This window comes from Bombina bombina, chromosome 1 (assembly GCF_027579735.1).
Source record: "Bombina bombina isolate aBomBom1 chromosome 1, aBomBom1.pri, whole genome shotgun sequence".
In the NCBI taxonomy this organism is placed as follows: Eukaryota; Metazoa; Chordata; class Amphibia; order Anura; family Bombinatoridae; genus Bombina; species Bombina bombina.
The window spans coordinates 355,938,098-355,961,698 of NC_069499.1; the positions used below are offsets into that span (position 1 = coordinate 355,938,098).

General features: G+C 37.9%; 1 protein-coding gene across 1 annotated transcript in view; it reads left to right on the forward strand.

The window, feature by feature from the left end:
* The window catches only part of SLC4A3 (solute carrier family 4 member 3), a 153,917-nt gene that overhangs the window by 119,958 nt on the left and 10,358 nt on the right, over positions 1-23,601 (forward strand). Inside the window, exon 17 of the mRNA XM_053689813.1 lies at positions 23,062-23,235. Within this exon, the coding sequence (XP_053545788.1) occupies positions 23,062-23,235 (174 nt within the window). The remainder of the gene's footprint in view (positions 1-23,061; positions 23,236-23,601) is intronic.

Genomic DNA, 23,601 nt, shown 5'->3' on the forward strand with positions numbered 1-23,601 from the left:
AGCGGTTTAGGGGTTAATAAGTATAAAGTAGGTGTCAGGCTCAACTTATTTTTTATCTAAAAGAATTAGAATGGTTGAGCTTAGTTATAAATGTGGAACACAACTGCTGGAATTCAGGTTAACAAAATATATATATGTAACTGAAGAGGTGTATGGTTACAACATTATAATTCCAGGCAGCTGGTTGTACCATATAACCATTCAGCAGAATTTATTATATGTATAAGTTGGTTAAAGGTTCCTATTGCCACTGCATGTGTACGGAGTGCACTGGAAGTACTGTGGCAGGAGATTTAACCTAACAATGCAAATGTATATATCTGCAGCAGGTGTATAACATTTAAGTATAAGAAGTGTGTAAATGCAAGGTTCTACATTTTGGAAGTAAAAATAAGCAGGCTACGTATTTTTTAAATGGGACAAGACTTAGCCAAACACAGGAGGAAAGGGATTTGGGAGTAGTAATAGATAACAAGCTAAAGATGGGTGCACAATGCAGGGCAGCGGCTTCAAAGGCTAATAAGATACTAGCATGTATTAAAAGAGGCATTGATTCAAGGGAGGAAAGCATAATTCTGTCATTATATAAAGCCCTGGTAAGACCTCACCTTGAGTTTGGAGTGCAGTTCTGGGGACCAATTGCTAAAAAAGATATTGCAGAACTAGAAAAAGTTCAGAGAAGGGCCACAAAGCTAATAAGGGGATTGGAGAAATTAACCTATGAGGAGAGGCTAGCCAAACTGGGTCTGTTTTCTTTAGAAAAAAGGCGCTTGAGAGGTGACATGATTACTTTATATAAATATATTCAAGGCCCATATACAGAGATGGCAGAAGCTCTGTTTATTCCAAGAAAATTGTTTCTGACAAGAGGTCATAATTTAAGGTTGGAGGAAAGGAGATTTAATCTCCTGCAACGGAAACGTTTTTTCACTGTGAGAGCAATAAAATTGTGGAACTCATCACCAAAGGAGTTAGTGAATGCCAATACCATAGATACATTTAAAAATAGTCTGGATAAGTTTCTGTATACAAACAAAATTCATGGATATGATTGCTAGTATTAAATGGGTCACATTTTAATGGGGTTATTTAAGCTTAACTGCAGCTTTTTGTAAGTATTTTAGATTTCTATAGGTTGAACTCGATGGACTTCAGTCTTTTTTTCAACCGTATCTACTATGTTACTATGTTACTATGTTACTATGTAAACATTGATATCCTATAGTAAGCTAGATGATATGCTTAACCATTAGATAAGTATACAAGTCAGGCTAAAGCTACTTGCAGACTGCAGCATGATTTGTGAGAAATAGATTGAGATAAGCAATTGGTGAAATAGCAGAGTTTAGTGAATACCCAGATGATTAGGAGGCTAACAGTATAGAAAGAGACTTTATGCTGGCAGTCCGTGTGATAATAAGGTTTGATAAGAGTAAGAGCTCATCGGTATGTAGAGAGACTTTAGTTGCGGCCGTTCAGGAGGAGTAGGCTGTAGCGCTGTATTCCGAGAACAGCGTGCGTGGAGCGATGCAGGCGTGTGACGTCACCGCTCACCTGGTTCAGGGAAGGTGGAGGGTTTGCAGCACAGCTCTGGTTCTTACACAGAGAGGTAAAGTATATTAAATGATCCTACAGCCGTGCAGTGGTTATAGCTGAATAAATGAAGCTGGAGGTTAAAGTTTTGTGAACAGCGTTCACAGGAGTCATTATAAAGTGAGTTAGGTTTGAGCAGTATTGCAACTGATCAAGAGAGAGGCTGTTCTGTGGTTGGAAAGACCAATACTAAGCAATGATTGAAGGGCAGGTGAAGCTTATAAAGGTAAAGTGTGCTGCTTACTGGGTCCTAAAGAGACATAGTTGCAGATAAATGGAGAGGGAGGATGGTACCCTGACAGGACCCCCCCTTCAAAGAGCAACTCCCGATGCTCACAGCCCGGGTCTGTCCGGGTTACGCTGATGAAAACGAGAAACCAGCCGGGGAGCCGAGATGTTACAAGCCGGTTCCCAGGAGTCTTCCTCAGAGGAGTAACATTTCCAATAGATAAGGTATTCCAGATGACTGAGTCTGAGACGGGAGTCCAGGACGGAAGAGACCTCATATTCCAAGTCAGGATCAATGTCAACTGTTGGGTGAGGGATCGAGGTAATGGAAGCACAGAGTTGTCTATAGGGTTTCAGTAAGGATACGTGGAAGGTGGGATGAACTTTAAGTGAATCTGGTAGTTTAAGACGTATAGCGTTGACATTGATGACCTTGTCAACCGGGTAAGGACCGATGAAAAGAGGCGAAAGCTTCTTAGAAGGGGTGTTCAATTTCATATTCCGGGTGGAAAGCCAAACCAAGTCACCAGGAGCATAGTGAGGGGGTGGTATGCGACGACGATCATAGTAATGCTTGTACAGGTCCTTGGCCTGATCGATGGCAGCTTCGATAATCCGAAAGTTTGAGGATATATCTGATGAAAGCTGGGAAATGGAGGGTGAGACCGTGTCCGCAGAAGGTAGTAATTGGAAACGAGGGTGAAAACCATAGTTTGCAAAGAATGGTGTTTGATTGATTGTAGAATGAATTGTATTATTGTAGCAGAACTCAGCGTAGGATAAGAAGTCTGACCAATGATGTTGTTGGGAACAGCAGAAGGATCTGAGGAATTGTTCCAACCACTGGTTACACCTTTCTGTTTGGCCGTTCCCCTGGGGGTGGTAGGCTGTGGTTAGTTTCCTTTGTACAGAAAACATTCTACAAAATTCTTGCCATAACTTGCAAGAAAATTGCGTGCCACGGTCACTGAGGATTGAAGTGGGAAGACCATGATGTTTGAATACATAGTTAAGGAGGAGATGAAAAGTCTCCAACGCAGTGGGTAGCTTAGTGAAGGGAATGAAATGGCACATCTTGGTGAATAAATCCACTACGACGAGAAAAGTGGTGTTCCTAGATGAGATCGGTAGGTCTACGATGAAATCTAAAGCGATTTCTGACCAGGGTCTCTTAGGGGTAGGAAGTGGTAATAGAAGTCCGTAAGCTGGTTGTTTAGCTCTCTTGGAAGTAGTGCATATAGAGCAAGACAATACATGTTCCTTAATGTCCTTGTACATATTGGGCCACCAGTAATTTCTTGTCGCTAGTTCATATGTTTTGTTAATGCCAGGATGACCTGCTAGAGAAGATTCATGTACGCTTTGGAGGAGAGATGGTCTAAGAGTAGAGGGTATGTATAATTTTGCTGAGTGATAGTAACATCCATTAGAATGGAGTTGTAGGTGATGTAATGGTTTACTTTGATCCTTGTTTTGTTCTCTGCGAACTGTCAGAAGTGAATCAAAAGTAAATAGGAGGAATTTATCCTGTGGGATAACAGACTGTGCAGTAGAGAGAACTGGAGAATGAGTTGTAATCCTGGAAAGGGCATCAGCTTTCTGTTTTTTTCCTGATGGACGATAAGTGATAAGGAAGTTGAACCTAGAGAAAAAAAGATTCCATCTTACCTGTCTGGCTGACAGGGTTCGGGTACTTTTCAAATATTGCAAGTTCCTGTGGTCTGTGTAGATAAGTGTGGGAATTGTGACTCCTTCCAACAAGTGACGCCAATGTTCCAACGAGAGTTTGATTGCCAGGAGTTCCTTGTCACCGATTGCATAGTTCTGTTCGGCAGTATTCAAAGTACGTGAATAGTATGCTACAGGATGTAGGGGTTTTGTCATGTCTTGTCATTGGGAAAGGATCGCCCCTATTGCATAGTTGGAGGCGTCAACCTCCAACACGAACTGGAGCTTCGTATCGGGGAAACGAAGAAAAGGTGCTGTTGTAAAACACTTTTTGAAGAAGTCAAAAGCAGTCTGAGCATCTGGTGTCCATATGAAAGGTTTGTTAGCTTTTGTAAGAGTAGTTAAAGGAAATGCAGGTTTCGAAAAGTTTTTAATGAACTTGCGATAGAAATTTGCGAAGCCCATGAAGCATTGTACCTGTCTTCTAGTTTTGGGGGTAGGCCAGTTTAGAATAGATTCAATCTTTTTGTTGTCCATGCTAATACCAGAGGGACTAATATCATACCCCAGGAAAGATATAGACTGTGTGTTGAATAGGCACTTTTCTGCCTTTACATAGAGATGGTTTCCCCTGAGTGTGTTGGAGTATATCAGAATATCATCCAAGTAAATGATGATGTATACATCCAGAATGTCCCTAAATATGTCATTGATCAGGTGCTGAAAGGTTGCAGGGGCGTTACACAGCCCAAACGGCATAACAACATATTCGAAAAGGCCGTAGCATGTCCTAAAAGCCGTCAACCATTCGTCACCTGACCTGATTCTTATGAGATTATATGCTCCCCTGAGATCTAACTTAGTGAAATATTTTGCGCCCTCAAGCCGTTCTATAAGCTCTGGAATGAGGGGCAAGGGATAACGGTTTTTAACTGTTATTTTATTCAGTTGCCTATAGTCAACTATAGGTCTCAGGGAGCCGTCTTTGTTTTTCACAAAGAATATACCAGCACTGGTGGGTGATGTGGAAGGACGAATAAAACCTTTGGTTAGGTTTTCGTCTAAATATGATTTTAGGTGTTTGAGCTCAGGGTCAGATAAAGGGAATATGTAAAAGCGAAAAGTACAGAATTTTTCAAAGACTTTCCTGCGCTGCCTAGGTGTTGACTAGCCCTAACTCCTGAAATATCAACCCCTGTTTGATATTGGATTAGTTTATGCAAAAGAGAGTTTAAGAGTTTGGGGCGCAAATAAATGCTGCAACTAAAGAAATGAGTTGGAATAAGTTACCATATGTTTACAATTGATTAAATTTGTATTCGGTCAATTCAATATAATGATGGACATATAATTGGTAAATATTATCCTTTATTTTAATACAAGTTTATCTATAACAAGTTGATCTATAAAAAGTACAAATGTTCTTCTAAAAACAGTTCATCGGAATTTTGTATAAATCTTGTTAAAATATATTATTAAAAAAATAATAAAGATACATAAAGATCATATAATGGTGTAGTGAGATTTCAAGTGATTGTGTGAGGAATATAAGAAGGGCTTCTTTTGTCTACATATGTAGCGATCTTACTCAGAGAGGTGCATAAGTTTTCGAAAAAAATATATTTTCCTATAGATGTAGTCAATAATGATCTGTTTGGTTATATACGCAAAAACACCTAGTTCATCAAAACCTAGTGTAGTGTAGACAAACTTTCAGTTCACAATAGTTACACGTCAATAGGAATAGTTGGTTACTAATTGTTAATATGTACTAAATATGTACTAATTCGGCTCCTCTCGGTATACATACATGTAATCTATGTAAAAAACATGTGTGGAGAACGGTCAGTTTAAAAGCAGTTTAAAAACAAGGTTCTTTGGTTGTGATAGTTAAATTCTTATGTAAACCTGATATTTATGCTAACATGATATTTGTGCAGCAGAATGCAGTCGGCCGACTGAAATGGATAGCTCGTTCAAACTGAAAGAACCGTTTGTAGTCTTTTTACGGTATGATGAGTTTGCTATTTGTTAACAATAGTCTGATGTACGTTGCCCGGGTAGTTAATTGTTATGTTGCCAGAGCTCTACGGATTAGGAGCACATAGTGAAAAGTAAGGAACAATAGTTTTACTTACTTGAATGCTCCTAACCGATTCTGGAGCCTGGATGCAGATGCAAATGAAAAGTGTTACTTTGTATATCCTTCCGCTCAGTAGATGATGCTGAGGGTAGCTTCTTTTGATGTCCTCAGATGTATTAAATCCGTCTTTGCTTACAGCTTAGGTGTGGCGGCTCAATTGTAGTCCTCCAGTCTGCTCACCAATAGCGGCTACTTTGTTGCAGAACTGTGAGTGCTGTTTTTTTAAATCGCGGTCTCTTACTTAACAAAGTTCAGAGTAGTTTATACCAGCGATAGTCTTGTAGGTATCCTTGGGGACACAGTAGAAAGTGTTTTTAAATGGCAGTCGTGTGCTACGCGTTTCGGCCGTTAACTTTCATGTAATTGAATAATAATTGAATAATAATTTCATTGCTATTTCAAATACTGATGCAATTTGTCTCATATGTAATCAATTGATTAATTTGCTACAATGTTTTTGTGAATCAAACATCTACAGAAAGTGTTGGTTTTGAACAAGTGTTTAAATTAGTGTTTAAATTAAATTAAATCTATGCTTGGAACATATTCGTTTAGTGTTATAATGTGGCGACTACAGCTTGTCAGCTCAAAAGATCTTTTTATATCTTTTTTTACTCATTTTGTTGTTAAATTTTTCATTTTCTATCGTTTGTTGAAGAACATTTCAAAAATTATTAATTTACACAAATATATAAAAAAGTTTGTAGGAACTCTTAAAAGACTCTGTTTTAAAAATATCTAAGAGCACTCATAAATAAAAATAAAAATAAAAATATTATTTTGAAAAAATCTATTTTAGATTCATGGGCTAATATTCTGTAATTCTATATGTAGAAGAATACCACTAGACGTATTTATTAAAATAAAGTGATGGAATTAATTGTTATATAGTTTTGTTGCATATTTCTCTCTATTCTTTTAGGAAGCTATTCAAATTGAAGTCTATGTTCAAACCTTTGGGTTGAAGTGTCTGCAGTTGGAAAATCCATTTCGCTTCTGCTTGCATTAATCTATTCGATTGGTTCCCTCCCCTATAATCATTTCCTATTTTTTCTATAACTGTGAAGGTGAAAAATTTTAAGTTACTATTATTGCATAATCTGAAATGCTTAGGGACTGGAAGCTCAAGATTTCTTTTTTCTTCTGAATTTTCTATAGATAATATGTGCTCTCTTAGGCCTAGATTTAGAGTTCGGCGGTAGCCGTGAAAACCAGCGTTAGAGGCTCCTAACGCTGGTTTTAGGCTACCGCCGGTATTTGGAGTCACTCAAAAAAGGGTCTAACGCTCACTTTTCAGCCGCGACTTTTCCATACCGCAGATCCCCTTACGTCAATTGCGTATCCTATCTTTTCAATGGGATCTTTCTAACGCCGGTATTTAGAGTCGTGGCTGAAGTGAGCGTTAGAACTCTAACGACAAAACTCCAGCCGCCGGAAAATAGCAGGAGTTAAGAGCTTTCTGGGCTAACGCCGGTTCATAAAGCTCTTAACTACTGTACCCTAAAGTACACTAACACCCATAAACTACCTATGTACCCCTAAACCGAGGTCCCCCCACATCGCCGCCACTCGATTATCGGAACAGCCAATAGAATGCAAGCTCAATCTGATTGGCTGATTGGATCAGCCAATCGGATTGAACTTGATTCTGATTGGCTGATTCCATCAGCCAATCAGAATATTCCTACCTTAATTCCGATTGGCTGATAGAATCCTATCAGCCAATCGGAATTCGAGGGACGCCATCTTGGATGACGTCCCTTAAAGGAACCGTCATTCGTCGGGAGACGCCGGAAGAAGAGGATGGATCCGCGTCGGCTGATTCAAGATGGACCCGCTCCGCACCGGATGGAAGAAGATAGAAGATGCCGCTTGGAGAAGATGTTTGCCGGTCCGGATGTCCTCTTCTTGCCGGATAGGAGGAAGACTTTGGAGCCTCTTCTGGACCTCTTCAGCACCGGATGCCAGGACGGATCGGTGATACCTGGATGGTGAAGACAAGGTAGGAAGATCTTCAGGGGCTTAGTGTTAGGTTTATTTAAGGGGGGTTTGGGTTAGATTAGGGGTATGTGGGTGGTGGGTTGTAATGTTGGGGGGGGGTATTGTATGTTTTTTTTTACAGGCAAAAGAGCTGAACTTCTTGGGGCATGCCCCGCAAAGGGCCCTGTTCAGGGCTGGTAAGGTAAAAGAGCTTTTACATTTATTAATTTAGAATAGGGTAGGGAATTTTTTATTTTGGGGGTCTTTGTTATTTTATTAGGGGGCTTAGAGTAGGTGTAATTAGTTTAAAATTGTAATATTTTTCTTATGTTTGTAAATATTTTTTTATTTTTTGTAACTTAGTTCTTTTTTATTTTTTGTACTTTAGTTAGTTTATGTAATTGTAGTTATTTGTAGAAATTGTATTTAATTTATTTATTGATAGTGTAGTGTTAGGTTTTATTGTAGGTAATTGTAGGTATTTTATTTAATTAATTTATTGATAGGGTAGTGTTAGGTTTAATTATAACTTAGGTTAGGACTTATTTTACAGGTAATTTTGTTATTATTTTAACTAGGTAACTATTAAATAGTTCTTAACTATTTAATAGCTATTGTACCTGGTTAAAATAATTACAAAGTTGCCTGTAAAATAAATATTAATCCTAAAATAGCTACAATGTAATTATAATTTATATTGTAGCTATATTAGGGTTTATTTTACAGGTAAGTATTTAGCTTTAAATAGGAATAATTTATTTAATAAGAGTTAATTAATTTCGTTAGATGTAAATTATATTTAACTTAGGGGGGTGTTAGTGTTAGGGTTAGACTTAGCTTTAGGGGTTAATCCATTTATTATAGTAGCGATGAGCTCCGGTCGTCAGATTAGGGGTTAATAATTGAAGTTAGGTGTCAGCGGTGTTAGGGAGGGCAGATTAGTGGTTAATACTATTTATGATAGGGTTAGTGAGGCGGGTTAGGGGTTAATAACTTTATTATAGTAACGCTCAGGTCCGCTCGGCAGATTAGGGGTTAATAAGTGTAGGCAGGTGTCGGCGACGTTGAGGGGGGCAGATTAGGGGTTAATAAATATAATATAGGGGTCGGCGGTGTTAGGGGCAGCAGATTAGGGGTACATAGGGATAACGTAGGTTGCGGCGGTGTACGGAGCGGAAGATTAGGGGTTAAAAATAATATGCAGGGGTCAGCGATAGCGGGGGTGGCAGATTAGGGGTTAATAAGTGTAAGGTTAGGGGTGTTTAGACTCGGGGTACATGTTAGAGTGTTAGGTGCAGACGTAGGAAGTGTTTCCCCATAGGAAACAATGGGGCTGCGTTAGGAGCTGAACGCTGCTTTTTTTACAGCTCAAACAGCCCCATTGTTTCCTATGGGAGAATCGTGCATGAGCACGTTTTTGAGGCTGGCCGCGTCCGTAAGCAACTCTGGTATCGAGAGTTGCATTTGCGGTAAAAATGCTCTACGCTCCTTTTTTGGAGCCTAACGCAGCATTTTTTTGAACTCTCGATACCAGAGTTAATTTTATGCTGCGGCCAGAAAAAAGCCCGCGGAGCGTTAACAGCCCATCTACCGCCAAACTCCAAATCTAGGCCTTAGTCTTTCCCTTACTGTTCTCTCAGTTTCTCCAGTGTATTGGATATTACATTTCTTACATTCTATCAGGTAGATTACGTTTTTGTCCATACACCTTATGGTGTTTTTAATTTTGTATTCTTTTTTAGTGATATTAGAAGTGAATGTATGGGTTCTCTTTTAATGTCTGCATGCTTTACATATATGGCAGGGGTAGAACCCTTTTAAATCAGATCCTAAAACTCCTTTTTCTATTTCTTTTCTTTTAGTGTTTTTCATTGAAGGGGCCAGTCTATTTTTTAGGGTGTTTGCTTTTCTGTATACAAATTTTGGTTTTGGAGGAAGGTGTCGGCCAATATCTGGATCATAGCTTAGGATATACCAATGTTTGCGAATAATTTTTTCTATTATGTGTTTATCTTCAGCATATTGGGTGATAAATGGGATGTTTATTTTATCACCGGTGATGTTGCATTTATTTTTCTTATTAGTGTTATTTAGAATATCTGTTCTATTAATCTTTCTTACTTCTTCTAGATTTCTCTCTATATTTTGTGTATCGTATCCCCTGTCTATAAATTTTTGTTTAAAAACTGAGCTTTGTTGTTCAAAAGTATCGGGGTCACTGAGAGAACAGTAAGGGAAAGACTAAGAGAGCACATATTATCTATAGAAAATTCAGAAGAAAAAAGAAATCTGGAGCTTCCAGTCCCTAAGCATTTCAGATTATGCAATAATAGTAACTTAAAATTTTTCACCTTCACAGTTATAGAAAAAATAGGAAATGATTATAGGGGAGGGAACCAATCGAATAGATTAATGCAAGCAGAAGCGAAATGGATTTTCCAACTGGAGACACTTCAACCCAAAGGTTTGAACATAGACTTCAATTTGAATAGCTTCCTAAAAGAATAGAGAGAAATATGAAACGAAACTATATAACAATTAATTCCATCACTTTATTTTAATAAATACCTCTAGTGGTATTCTTCTACATATAGAATTACAGAATATTAGCCCATGAATCTAAAATAGATTTTTTCAAAATAATATTTTTATTTATGAGTGCTCTTAGATATTTTTAAAACAGAGTCTTTTAAGAGTTCCTACAAACTTTTTTATATATTTGTGTAAATTAATAATTTTTGAAATGTTCTTCAACAAACGATAGAAAATGAAAAATTTAACAACAAAATGAGTAAAAAAAGATATAAAAAGATCTTTTGAGCTGACAAGCTGTAGTCGCCACATTATAACACTAAACGAATATGTTCCAAGCATAGATTTAATTTAATTTAAACACTAATTTAAACCAACACTTTCTGTAGATGTTTGATTCACAAAAACATTGTAGCAAATTAATCAATTGATTACATATGAGACAAATTGCATCAGTATTTGAAATAGCAATGAAATTATTATTCAATCATTATTCAATTACATGACCGTTGTAAAAAACTGAAATAGGGTATAAAAAGCCCGCCAAGAAGTAATGCAGTAGTCTAGCTTGAAAAAGGCCAAAGTTAACGGCCGAAACGCGTAGCACACGACTGCCATTTAAAAACACTTTCTACTGTGTCCCCAAGGATACCTACAAGACTATCGCTGGTATAAACTACTCTGAACTTTGTTAAGTAAGAGACCGCGATTTCAAAAACCAGCACTCACAGTTCTGCAACAAAGTAGCCGCTATTGGTAAGCAGACTGGAGGACTACAATTGAGCCGCCACACCTAAGCTGTAAGCAAAGACGGATTTAATACATCTGAGGACATCAAAAGAAGCTACCCTCAGCATCATCTACTGAGCGGAAGGATATACAAAGTAACACTTTTCATTTGCATCTGCATCCAGGCTCCAGAATCTGTAAGGAGCATTCAAGTAAGTAAAACTATCGTTCCTTACTTTTCACTATGTGCTCCTAATCCGTAGAGCTCTGGCAACTTAACAACTACCCGGGCAACGTACATCAGACTATTGTTAACAAATAGCAAACTCATCATACCGTAAAAAGACTACAAACGGTTCTTTCAGTTTGAACGAGCTATCCATTTCAGTCGGCCGACTGCATTCTGCTGCACAAATATCATGTTAGCATAAATATCAGGTTTACATAAGAATTTAACTATCACAACCAAAGAACCTTGTTTTTAAACTGCTTTTAAACTGACCGTTCTCCACACATGTTTTTTACATAGATTACATGTATGTATACCGAGAGGAGCCGAATTAGTACATATTTAGTACATATTAACAATTAGTAACCAACTATTCCTATTGACGTGTAACTATTGTGAACTGAAAGTTTGTCTACACTACACTAGGTTTTGATGAACTAGGTGTTTTTGCGTATATAACCAAACAGATCATTATTGACTACATCTATAGGAAAATATATTTTTTCGAAAACGTATGCACCTCTCTGAGTAAGATCGCTACATATGTAGACAAAAGAAGCCCTTCTTATATTCCTCACACAATCACTTGAAATCTCACTACACCATTATATGATCTTTATGTATCTTTATTATTTTTTTAATAATATATTTTAACAAGATTTTTACAAAATTCCGATGAACTGTTTTTAGAAGAACATTTGTACTTTTTATAGATCAACTTGTTATAGATAAACTTGTATTAAAATAAAGGATAATATTTACCAATTATATGTCCATCATTATATTGAATTGACCGAATACAAATTTAATCAATTGTAAACATATAGTAACTTATTCCAACTCATTTCTTTAGTTGCAGCATTTATTTGCGCCCCAAACTCTTAAACTCGCTTTTGCATAAAGGGAATATGTGCCCACTTGGAATCTCAGAACCTGGTATAATCTCAATCGGGCAATCATATTTCCTGTGTGGGGGCAGGTTTTCGGCTTCTGTTTTACTAAACACATCAGCATAATCTCTGTATACTTCAGGAATATTTCATTCCAAGGGTGCTTCAGTGGTTTGCAAAACAGTGGCTGGAAAACAGGTAGTAACACAGAATTTAGAATTAAAAGTGAGAGAATGATTGATCCAGTCTATCTGTGGATTATGTGTAGAAAGCCAACTAATACCTAAAACTATAGGTGAAATGGGTGAAGAAATGACATCGAAAGTAATATATTCTCTGTGGTGTTCTGAGGTTACTACAAGTAGAGGTATGGTTTGAAATTCTACTGGACCAGTAGTGATAGGGTTGCCATCTATGCCTCGTAAAGAAACAGGAGACCTTTTGTGCACCAAGGGTATTTTATTTGTATGTGTGAAATTTTTATCTATATACGAGGCTGTAGCACCTGAATCAATAATCGCGGAGGCGTTGACCCGCTGAAGATCCCACTGCAAAAGAAGGGATACATTTAGATAGGGTGTTGCAGGTAACAAAGTGCTACAGTACTGAGTATTTTTGACAGTCTTACCCTTATTTTGTTGTTGAAGGGATGGACATTCCTTAACAGTGTGGTTGTCAGAGGCACAATAGAGACAGAGATTGTTCAATCTTCTCCTAGCCTTTTCCTCTTGGGAGAGCGGACCTTTTAACAATCCTATGTCCATAGGTTCTGGTGTATGTTTGATAGAAGGAGAAGTTGTAATTTTCTTAGGGTATGGATCATGATATGACCTCTCATGCTGTCTTTCCCTGAGACGTCTATCAATTGTTATACTAAGAGCCATCAATTCCTCTAGTGAAGCTGGTAACTCTGATCTAGAAAGTTCATCTTTTATTCCGTCTGATAGACCAAGCTTAAACTGATTTCTGAGAGAAATGTCATTCCACATAGTATCTTTGGCCCATTTCTTGAAGTCTGTAATATAGTCTTCGACTACTCTCTTCCTTTGTTTAAGAGCTCTCATGGCATTCTCTGCAGTCATCTGCTTGTATGGATCCTCATACAAGAGACCCATAGCAGTAAAAAAAAATTCTAGGGAGTTCAATATCACATCATTGTTTTCGACGTAGGCATTAGCCCAGGTGCGGGGTTCACCCCTAAGGTATGATATTACAGTGAGTACCCTGGCCCTATCATTGGGGTAGGTGTGAGGTTTCAATGAAAACATAAGTAAACAGGCATTTTTGAATTCTCTGTAAAGAGACCTGTCGCCATTAAATTTCTCAGGGGGACTAACCTGAGGTTCAGTTATAGGAATTCTTTTATCTACAACATCCCTAATATAAGCTTTTAAGGCATCATTCTGAGTTTTAAGTGTGTTGAAACCTTCTGTTAGAATCTCAACCCTTTGTGTTAAGGTCTGTATGTGAGCATTAATCCCAGCTGGATCCATCTTGATTTATGGCTTAGTATTCTGTCAGGCTCAACTTATTTTTTATCCAAAAGAATTAGAATGCTTGAGCTTAGTTATAAATGTGGAACACAACTGCTGGAATTCAGGTTAACAAAATATATATATGTAGCTGAAGAGGTGTATGGTTACAACATTATAATCCCAGGCAGCTGGTTGTACCATATAACCATTCAGCAGAATTTATTATATGTATAAGTTGGTTAAAGATTCCTATTGCCACTGCATGTGTACGGAGTGCACTGGAAGTAATGTGGCAGGAGATTTAACCTAACAATGCAAATGTATATATCTGCAGCAGGTGTATAACATTTAAGTATAAGAAGTGTGTAAACATTGATATCCTATAGTAAACTAGATGATATGCTTAACCATTAGATAAGTATACAAGTCAGGCTAAAGCTACTTGCAGACTGCAGCATGATTTGTGAGAAATGGATTGAGATAAGCAATTGGTGAAATAGCAGAGTTTAGTGAATACCCAGATGATTAGGAGGCTAACAGTATAGAAAGAGACTTTATGCTGGCAGTCCGTGTGACAATAAGGTTTGATAAGAGTAAGAGCTCACCGGTATGTAGAGAGACTTTAGTTGCGGCCGTTCAGGAGGAGTAGGCTGTAGCGCTGTATTCCGAGGACAGCGTGCGTGGAGCAATGCAGGCGTGTGACGTCACCGCTCACCTGGTTCAGGGAAGGTGGAGGGTTTGCAGCACAGCTCCGGTTCTTACACAGAGAGGTAAAGTATATTCAATGATCCTACAGCCGTGCAGTGGTTATAGCTGAATAAATGAAGCTGGAGGTTAAAGTTTTGTGAACAGCGTTCACAGGAGTCATTATAAAGTGAGTTAGGTTTGAGCAATATTGCAACTGATCAAGAGAGAGGCTGTTCTGTGGTTGGAAAGACCAATACTAAGCAATGATTGAAGGGCAGGTGAAGCTTATAAAGGTAAAGTGTGCTGCTTACTGGGTCCTAAAGAGACATAGTTGCAGATAAATGGAGAGGGAGGATGGTACCCTGACAGTAGGTGGCGGCAGTGTAGGGGGGCAGATTAGGGGTGTTTAGACTCGGGGTACATGTTAGGGTGTTAGGTGCAGACACTTCCCATAGGAATCAATGGGATATCGGGCAGCAGCGAACATGAGCTTTCGCTGCTGTCAGACTCCCATTGATTCCTATGGGATACGCCGCCTCCAGGGCAGCGGATTGAAAGCCAGGTACGCTGGGCCGGAATAGTGGCGAGCGTACCTGGTTGTTCTTTGATAACTAGTAAAAGTAGTCAGATTGTGCCGAACTTGCGTTTGGAACATCTGGAGTGACGTAAGCATCGATCTGTGTCGGACTGAGTCCGGCGGATCGTATGTTACGTCACTAAATTCTACTTTTGCTGGTCTGTAGGGCTTGATAACTATGGCGAATCAGCCTCGCCACAAATACGCTGCGGAATTCCAGCATATTTGCGGTTGACGACTTGATAAATAGAGACCCTAGTATATACTAGTGGCATAAAATCTTTAGTTGATTACAACTAAGTAACTAAAATATACATTTCTTTTTTAACTACAATCTTGTATTATGTAACATGTTTCTTGTGTGTACAATGAGAAACACTTTTATGGGGATTTTGGCACATTTGAAGCCCACTGAACTGCCTTATTAGATGCCTTCTTATTTATTTGTGTTTTTATTTAGACCAGCAGTTAGTGTAGCACGTGTCTGGCGCAATAACTGTTTGGTGCAAATCCTTATCTGAAATGGTATATGAGGAAATTCAGAATCGCCTTAAAATGATTAAGGATGATAATTCATATTTTTGTGATGCAATTGTGCAAATAATTGTTTATAAATACTAAAAATTCAGCTTTGGCTGTCCTTGCTAGAAGGTCTTTGTGGTTAAAGTTCTGGTCTGCGGATATGGTTTCTAAAGGCAGACTTTTGTCTCTTTCATTTCAAGGGAAGATTCTTTTTGGTCCAAGTTTGGATGCTATTATTGCCATGGTGACTGGTGGAATGGGTGCCTTCTTACCACAACACAAATGTTCTAAAATCAAATCTAGAGCTGCGTGTCATTTTTATTCCTTTCAACAATTTCAAAACCAGAAATCTTCATGTTCTTCTTCCCAGAAGCCATACTCTTCCAAATCTTCTTGGAAACCTGGCAATGCTTGGATCAAGTCCAAACAGGCCAAGAAATCCACCACCAACATGAAGGTGCTGACCACAATCCAGATATCGATCTGGTAGGGGGCAGATTGAACATTTTTCAGAAGGCCTGGTTCAGGATCCCTGGGTACTAAATATAGTTTCTCAGGGTTGCAGAATAGGTTTTTGTTCCAAGTCCCCTTGAGGAAGTTTCCTTCTGTGTCATGTCACTATGGATTCAAAAAAGGCAGGAGCCTTTTTTTCAGCGTCTTCTAGACCTGGAGAGTATAGGCGTGTTTACAGTTTTCTGCTCTTCTCTTTGGATTAACTGCAGCCCCCATAATCTTCACAAAAGTTTCTGGGGGCACTGTTATCAGTGATAATAATTCAGAGAATTCCATTAGCTTCCTGCTTGGACAACATTTTTATCCAAGCTCCTTCTTTAAAGTTGGCAGAATGTCATGCATTTATGGCTTGAAAATCAGTGTTCCTCCATTGCTCACAAAAAAGTTACCTTTCTGGGAGTTTTCATAGATTCAGTTTATATGCATTACTTCATCACAGAACCTCACAGAATAAAGAACAAACAATCTCTTGTCTCATGAGTTGGTATTCAAAGGGGCCTTTTTTCTTTATTTCTTCAGCCGTCTTGGACCATCATTACCACAGACACCAGTTTGTCAGGCTTGAGGGCTGTCTGTGAGTTTTAGAAAGTACAAGAAGTTTGGTTTCCTATGGAATTCTGATGATTTTCAGGGATCTTCATAGTTGGTCCCTTCTCAAGAGAGAGTTGTACCTAAGATTTAAATCAGACAACATCACAGCTGTGGTATACATAAATCATCAAGGGGGAACTCAAAGTTCCATGGTGATGAAGGAAATATTTATTTCAGAGCTGGACAGAATGGACTCACTGTGTAATTTCAGCCATTTTCATTCCAAGAGTCAATAATTGGGAAGTGGATTTTCTCAGTTGTCAGACTTTTCATTCAGGAGAATGGTGTTTCAGTCAGGAAGTGTTCAATTAGATCACAACTGGTGGGGTCTGCCAGATATAGATCTGATGGCCTCCCTAGATACTGTTCCAAATCTCGGTATCCTCGGGCAGAACTATTCAATGCCCTAGTGGTTCCAAGAGTCAATAATTGGGAAGTGGATTTTCTTAGTTGTCAGACTTTTCATTCAGGAGAATAGTGTCTCAGTCAGGAAGTGTTCAATTAGATCACAACTGGTGGGATCTGCCAGATATAGATCTGATGGCCTCCCCAGATACTGTTCTAGATCTCGGTATCCTTGGGCAGAACTAATCAATTCCCTAGTAGTTCCATGGTTGTCATTTTCACTCTGTTTGTTCTGCTCCATTTGTTCTGCTTTGTCATATTGATTGCTCCAGAATGGCCTCCCAGAACTTGCTATGCAGATCTGGTTCAGATGTGCAGCTTCCCTCCTTGAACATTGCCTGTCACAGGGTCCTTTCTTTTATGCATATCTAAAAGCTCTAAATTTGACAGCTTGCTAATTGAAAGGCTAATTCTGCAACAAAGTGGTTTCTCTGATTCTGTTTTCATACATTATTTATTAGTTATTATACTATTATTCAAGCAAGGTGTGGAAAGTGTTAGTTTCCTGGTGTGATAATCATAGTTTTCATTGGGATTCTTTCAGAATTCCAAGGATTCTCCAATTTCTTCAGAATGGGTTAGATAAGGGTTTATTGGCCAGGTACTTGAAAAGTCAAATTTTAGCACTTTTAGTTTTGTACCATATGAAGCTTGCCAAGTTGCTTGATATTCAGGCCGATGTCCAGACTGTAATTCAGATCAGACCAGTGATTAAAATGGTGTCTCCTCTGTAGAATCTCAATCTATTATTAAGAGTTTTGCAGGCTTCTCATTTTGAGCCTGTGCATGAACTAGATACTGAATTTCTGTTGGGGAAGGTTTTGTTCCTTTTGGCTATTTCCTCTGCCAGAAGTGTTTCAGAACTTTTGGCACTTTCTTGTGAGATTCCTTATCTTATTTTTTATCAAGATAAGGCAGTTTTCAAATTTCACTACAGTTTTTTTTACCTAAAGTTATTTTCCTTTCAAAACATTGTGGTTCTGTCTTTGTGTCTGGCTCCAAAAAATGTTTTTCTTAATTTTTCAGGTCAGCGTAAAGGTCAGAAGGCTACTGAAGTTGACTTGGCCCACACAGTAAATTCATAAAGCTTATTTGGAGGCGGGGAAGCCTTCGCAACCTCATATTACAGCTCATTCTACTAGGTCTGTATTTACTTATTGGGCATTCAAAAATGGAGCTTCTGTAGAACAAATTTGCAAGGCTGCAAATTGGTTCTTCCTTCACACTTTTGCAAAGTTTTATCACTTTGATGTCTTTGCTTCTTCTGCGGCGGGTTTTGGCAGGAAATTTCTTCAGGCTAAAGTGTCTGGTTGATGATGTATAATGATTGCTTGATCAGCGCAGGAGCTCATTTATTTTTGTAGCTAATTGGTCACAAAAAAAGAATATTTGTTGCAATAGGGAAGTAGTTTACAATATCTAGCACTAAAAAAGTAAGGTGACACAATAATACACTTTACTAAAATTTGGCTAGAATAAGGCAGTAACACTTATCTAAAACAAAGCAAGATATATGTCATGGTGGATGGATCAGAAGAATATGAAGTTGAACTAATTCTCCAGGGCATACAATGGGGTTAAACTTGCCAGGATAAAACACTAAAATGCCTTAGAATCCACCATATAAAATAATTTGGTGGATTCTAAGGCATTTTTTTAGAATTACTTCAACTTCATATTCTTCTGATCCATCCACCATGACAGGCCATGCTGCACATCAAGTGATATATTGTTTTCACATATACGATTTGCACTCTTAGAGACGAAGTGAGGATTTTTATTGGAGAAGTGAACTACCATACTTCAGGAGCAGCACTGCAGCATGGACCCTCCGGAACCCCTGGTTTATTCTAGTACGACAGCTTGGAGACCTGAGGGAGCATTGCTCTATCATTATACAGCGGCTAATTACCTCATATCGATTGAAGTAACTGCAAGTAAGTGTTTGACTATTGGGGTTCCTACCCCATATTGTTTTATCGTTTGAATATTCTACCACTGCTTTGAGGCGCAGAAACACATATATATGTGTGTGTGTGTACAGATGTATTTATGTATTCATATGTGTAAATTTGTATTTACAGACATATATACACATATAAACACATAAATACATATGTTTACATATATAGACATATATAGAAGAGCATTGGAGCCCTTTACAGTCAAGGAGATAAAGACATGTAAAAGCATTTTTATGTAATCATATTTATTAAAGCGTTATGCTTTGTATTTACTGTAAATATTTCACATTCCAATGTTCTGCAGATAGCAGAATATGTTCTAAGTATATTTAAATATATATTTTTATATATATATATATATATACATACATATACACTCACCAGCCACTTTATTAGGTAATTCCTTGGTAACACAATTTGCTAATCAGCCAATCACATGGCAGCAACTCAATGCATTTAGGCATCTAGACGTGGTGAAGATGAGTTGCTGAAGTTCAAACCAAACATCAGAATGGGGAAAGGAATAAAGTGACGTGGCATGGTTGTTGGTGCCAGACAAGCTGGTCTGAGTTTTTTAAAAACTGCTGATCTACTGAGATTTTTAGTCACAACTATCTCTAGGGTTTACAGAGAATGGTCCCGAAAAAGAGAAAATATCCAGTGCTGCCTTGTTGATGTCAGAGGTCAGAGGAGAATGTGCAGACTGGTTCGAGATGATAGAAAGGCAACAGTAACTCAAATAACCACTCATTACAACCAAGGTATGCAGAATACCATTTCTGAATGCACAACACATCGAGCCTTAAATCAGATGGGCTACAGCAGCAGAAGACCACACCGGGTGCCACTCCTGTCAGCTAAGAACAGGAAACCAAGGCTACAATTTGCACAGGCTCAGCAATAAAATTAGACAATAGAGGATTGGAAAAACGTTGCCTGGTCTGATGTCTCAATTTCAGCTGCGACATTTAGATGATAGGGTCAGAATTTGGTTTAAACAACATGAAATCATTGACCCATCCTGCCTTGTATCAACGGTTTTAGGCTGGTGGTGGTGTAATAGTATGTGGACATTTTCTTGGCATACTTTGGGCCCCTTTGTACCAATTGAGCAGCGTTTAAATGCCACGGCCTACCTGAGTATTGTTGCATACCTGACCATGTCCATGCCTTTATGACTACAGAGTACCCATCTTCTGATGGCTACTTCCAGCAGGATAATGCATAATGTCAGAAAGTTAAAATCATCTCAGACTGGTTTCTTTAACATGACAATGAGTTCACTGTACTCAAATACAATACAATAGAGCACCTTTGGGATGTGGTGGAATGGGAGATTCACATCATGGATGTGCAGCAGACAAGTCTGCAGCAACTGCATGATGCTATCATGTCAATATGGATCAAAATGTCAGAGAAATGTTTCCAACACCTTGTTAAATCTATGCCATGAAGAATTAAGGCAGTTCTGAAGGCAAAAGGGGGCCGAACCCGGTACTAGCAAGGTGTACCTAATAAAGTGGCTGGTGAGTGTATATTGTACCAAAATACCATCCAATATATATAGAAATATGTATTTATGAATAAATTGAACGTATTATGCTATGTGAAGAACATTAGAATGTGAAATATTCATATTCATGTTAGCGCACTTATGAATATGAAATCATTTCTACTTTTTTGTTCCATTGACTTCTATGGGGGAATAGGTTAACACGATTGTAATTCTTCGAAGTTCGGCTTTTTGTGTGCATCGGTTTAGTGTGTGAGCAAAAATGTTTTACCTTCAACTTGTAATACAAGCGCTACCCGACGCTGGCAAAAAGCTTCTAGTGGAGGAAACATGCGAACGGATGTGTTAAATACTGCTCCACTTGTAATAATAATAAGTAAATAAATGAATGAATGAATGAATGAATTAATTAAAACTTGTAACAAGTGCTACAGCTATGTTTGCTTGCAGTAGCTTTTCAAGAATAGTCAGTCAGGCAGTATGTGACAGAACACACAAAACTGCACAAAAAGGGCTAGATTACAAGAGACGTTAACTTATGCACATATTACAAGTTGAAAGTAAACGTGTGCACATGATCACAAAAAAAATTGTACTCAGCGGATTAGAGCAAGTGAAGACTTAGGGCTCTATTTATCAACCTCTCCGCAAACTAAAAGGTGGTGGATTAAATTCATCCCATTCCAATCTGGATGATTGGCAGCCCCTGCTAGTGGCTGATTTCTGGTGAAATGCTTGTGCAATGATAAATGCAGACAACGTATGCTGTCCACATTTAGCAATGGCCAGCGGACATGATACAATATATCAAGCCCTAAGAGTAAAGGTAAAAAAAATGTTCACCAAACACAACATAAGTACATTAATGTTTTATAAGAGTTAAAAGAGATATGTTATATTGCAAGGTATTTCACTGACAGTGGCTGTAACGTTCAGTATATATATATATATATATATATATATATATATATATATGTGTTTATATGTGTGTATATATATACATATACATGTGTATTTATGTGTTTATATGGGTATATATGTACACACATATATACACACGTATAGACATACATACACACATATATACTGTGTATATATATATATATATATATATATATATATATATAGTAAGGGTAAAGTCCAGCACCAGTTTCTCCCTTAGTTGCTGGGTGCAAGCTGCCTCTGTCCCACCAAGACAGATAAATATAGAAGCGTAGAATAAGTTGCAGCACTCCAAATTTCTTTTTATGTTATTTTATTGCAAGCAGTAAGACATAGGCGACGTTCTTGGCTTGAGAAAGGGCGAAAGCTCGAAACGTCGCCTATGTCTACGCTTCTATATATATATATATATATAAATATAAATATTTTACATTCCAATGTTCTTCACTTAGAAGAAAATATTCTTTGCATTTCTAAATATATATATATATATATATATGTATGTATATATCTATAACTGTATATATTCATATAAATATATAGGTATAGCTATATATTTTACAAAAATAATATATATATTTATATACGGTATATATATAAAAATATTTAACAATAAAAATATATTTTTCTTTTACGTGAAGAACATTTGAATGTAAAGTAATCATAACTTCCTTCAGGTTTAGCACTGTTGGTCTAATGATCTAATGTGGTGTTTAGTTAGCGTGCGGGCAATAAGTGTTATTTTTTTTTTAACAATGCGCCCCATTGATGTCTACGAGGAAGAGAAGTTTAGGTGGTCGCTATATCCGAAGTCCTGAAGTTAGCACGCATTGGGTTTCACGCGTGCGCAAACTTTTCACTTTCAACTTGTAATGCGCTAACCGCCCGCATTAAAAGTCTACTTCTAGCAAAGTTTGCATGCGAACGGAGGGGGAAATTTAGCGCTCCACTTGTAATCTGGCCCTAAAGGTTTTAATATTTTCATAAAGGAATTATGGTAGTTTTTAAACCTTACTATACTCAAAGACTTATGTGCCTGGATTATAAACAAAACAAATTTTGCTAAGGGGTTGATCACAATCCTTTAAAAAACTTTTCAAATTATCTATCTACAAAAATTTCTTTTAAAGACGTTAAAGTTAATTTTCTGTTGAAAAGCATTCAATAAGTTTTGTGATCAACCGCAAAATGCTTTTGAAGCCTTTATTTTGTACGCAGATCTTTTGAAATGCAGTACTTTGTTTCTGATATTTATGCATGTATTTTATTGGGATATATATCTGTCATGGTTTTATATTCTCAGGTGTGTTAATATGTAAATAAGTCAATTAGTAATTAATTAGTTGTTTCTTGACTTTTCAACCCATTTGTGCTTTGTGATGTCACCACTAACATGTGCTTAGGAAACTATATACTCTGTAGTTTCTGAATGAGTGGGATGGACTTGCAGGTGTATTGTGAAGCTTTTATCACTTGATCAGCCATGAAGTGCCCCACTGAGAGACTGCACCTTGGCATTCACCTACATAATAAGTCTGCATATGCATTATGAGGTTTTGGATGCCTTTGAATGCAGAAGACGGCGGCCGCTTGTGGCGTTTGGCTCTTTTCGGAGGATTTATTCTTCTGACCGCGCTGCACACTAAGATCTGGATTTGCACCGATCTTAGTGTGTCTCACTTTTACATGCATAAATCCGGCTCTAAAAAGAACCGAACACCGCGAGCAGCCGCCTTCTTCTGTATTCAAAGGCATCCAAAACCTCATAATGCATATGCCTAATAATAAGAATGTGTATGAACAAAAATATAATTTTAACACTAAAGTGGGATGATTTGATTAAGAATATTCTGTTTACATGTATGGGTTCTTGTTGTCAGGTGTGCACTTGGAGAATGCATCTCTTCACGTGTGTGCAGTTGTCTTGCATTGTGTTACTCTGGGTAGTAAAGTCAACACCTGCATCACTGGCCTTCCCTTTTCTCCTCATTCTCACTGTCCCACTGAGGCGCTTTGTCCTTCCAAGGTTCTTCCATGAACGAGAGCTGAAGGCTGTGAGTATTTTCATTACTATTTGCTTTCTATGTATAAAATACTACATGTCCTCCCTGCCTCTCCATAGCACATTAGTTTTTATAGGGCTAGATATATAGGAAGGCAATGACAGGTAAGGTTTTAGTGTTGTTTATGTGCTATCAGTATTGCTCCTACATTCCTATATGTGTGTGTTTAAATATATATATATATACTGGATATAGAACAAAGCACTCACTGGTCTTGTAAAGTGTCCAAACTTAATTTATTTCTTAGTGACGTTTCGGTGTGTTCACCCAATCATCAGACCAATGAAGGTCTGATGAAGAGGTGAACACCCCGAAACATCAATAAGAAATAAATTAAGTTTGGACACTTTACAAGAC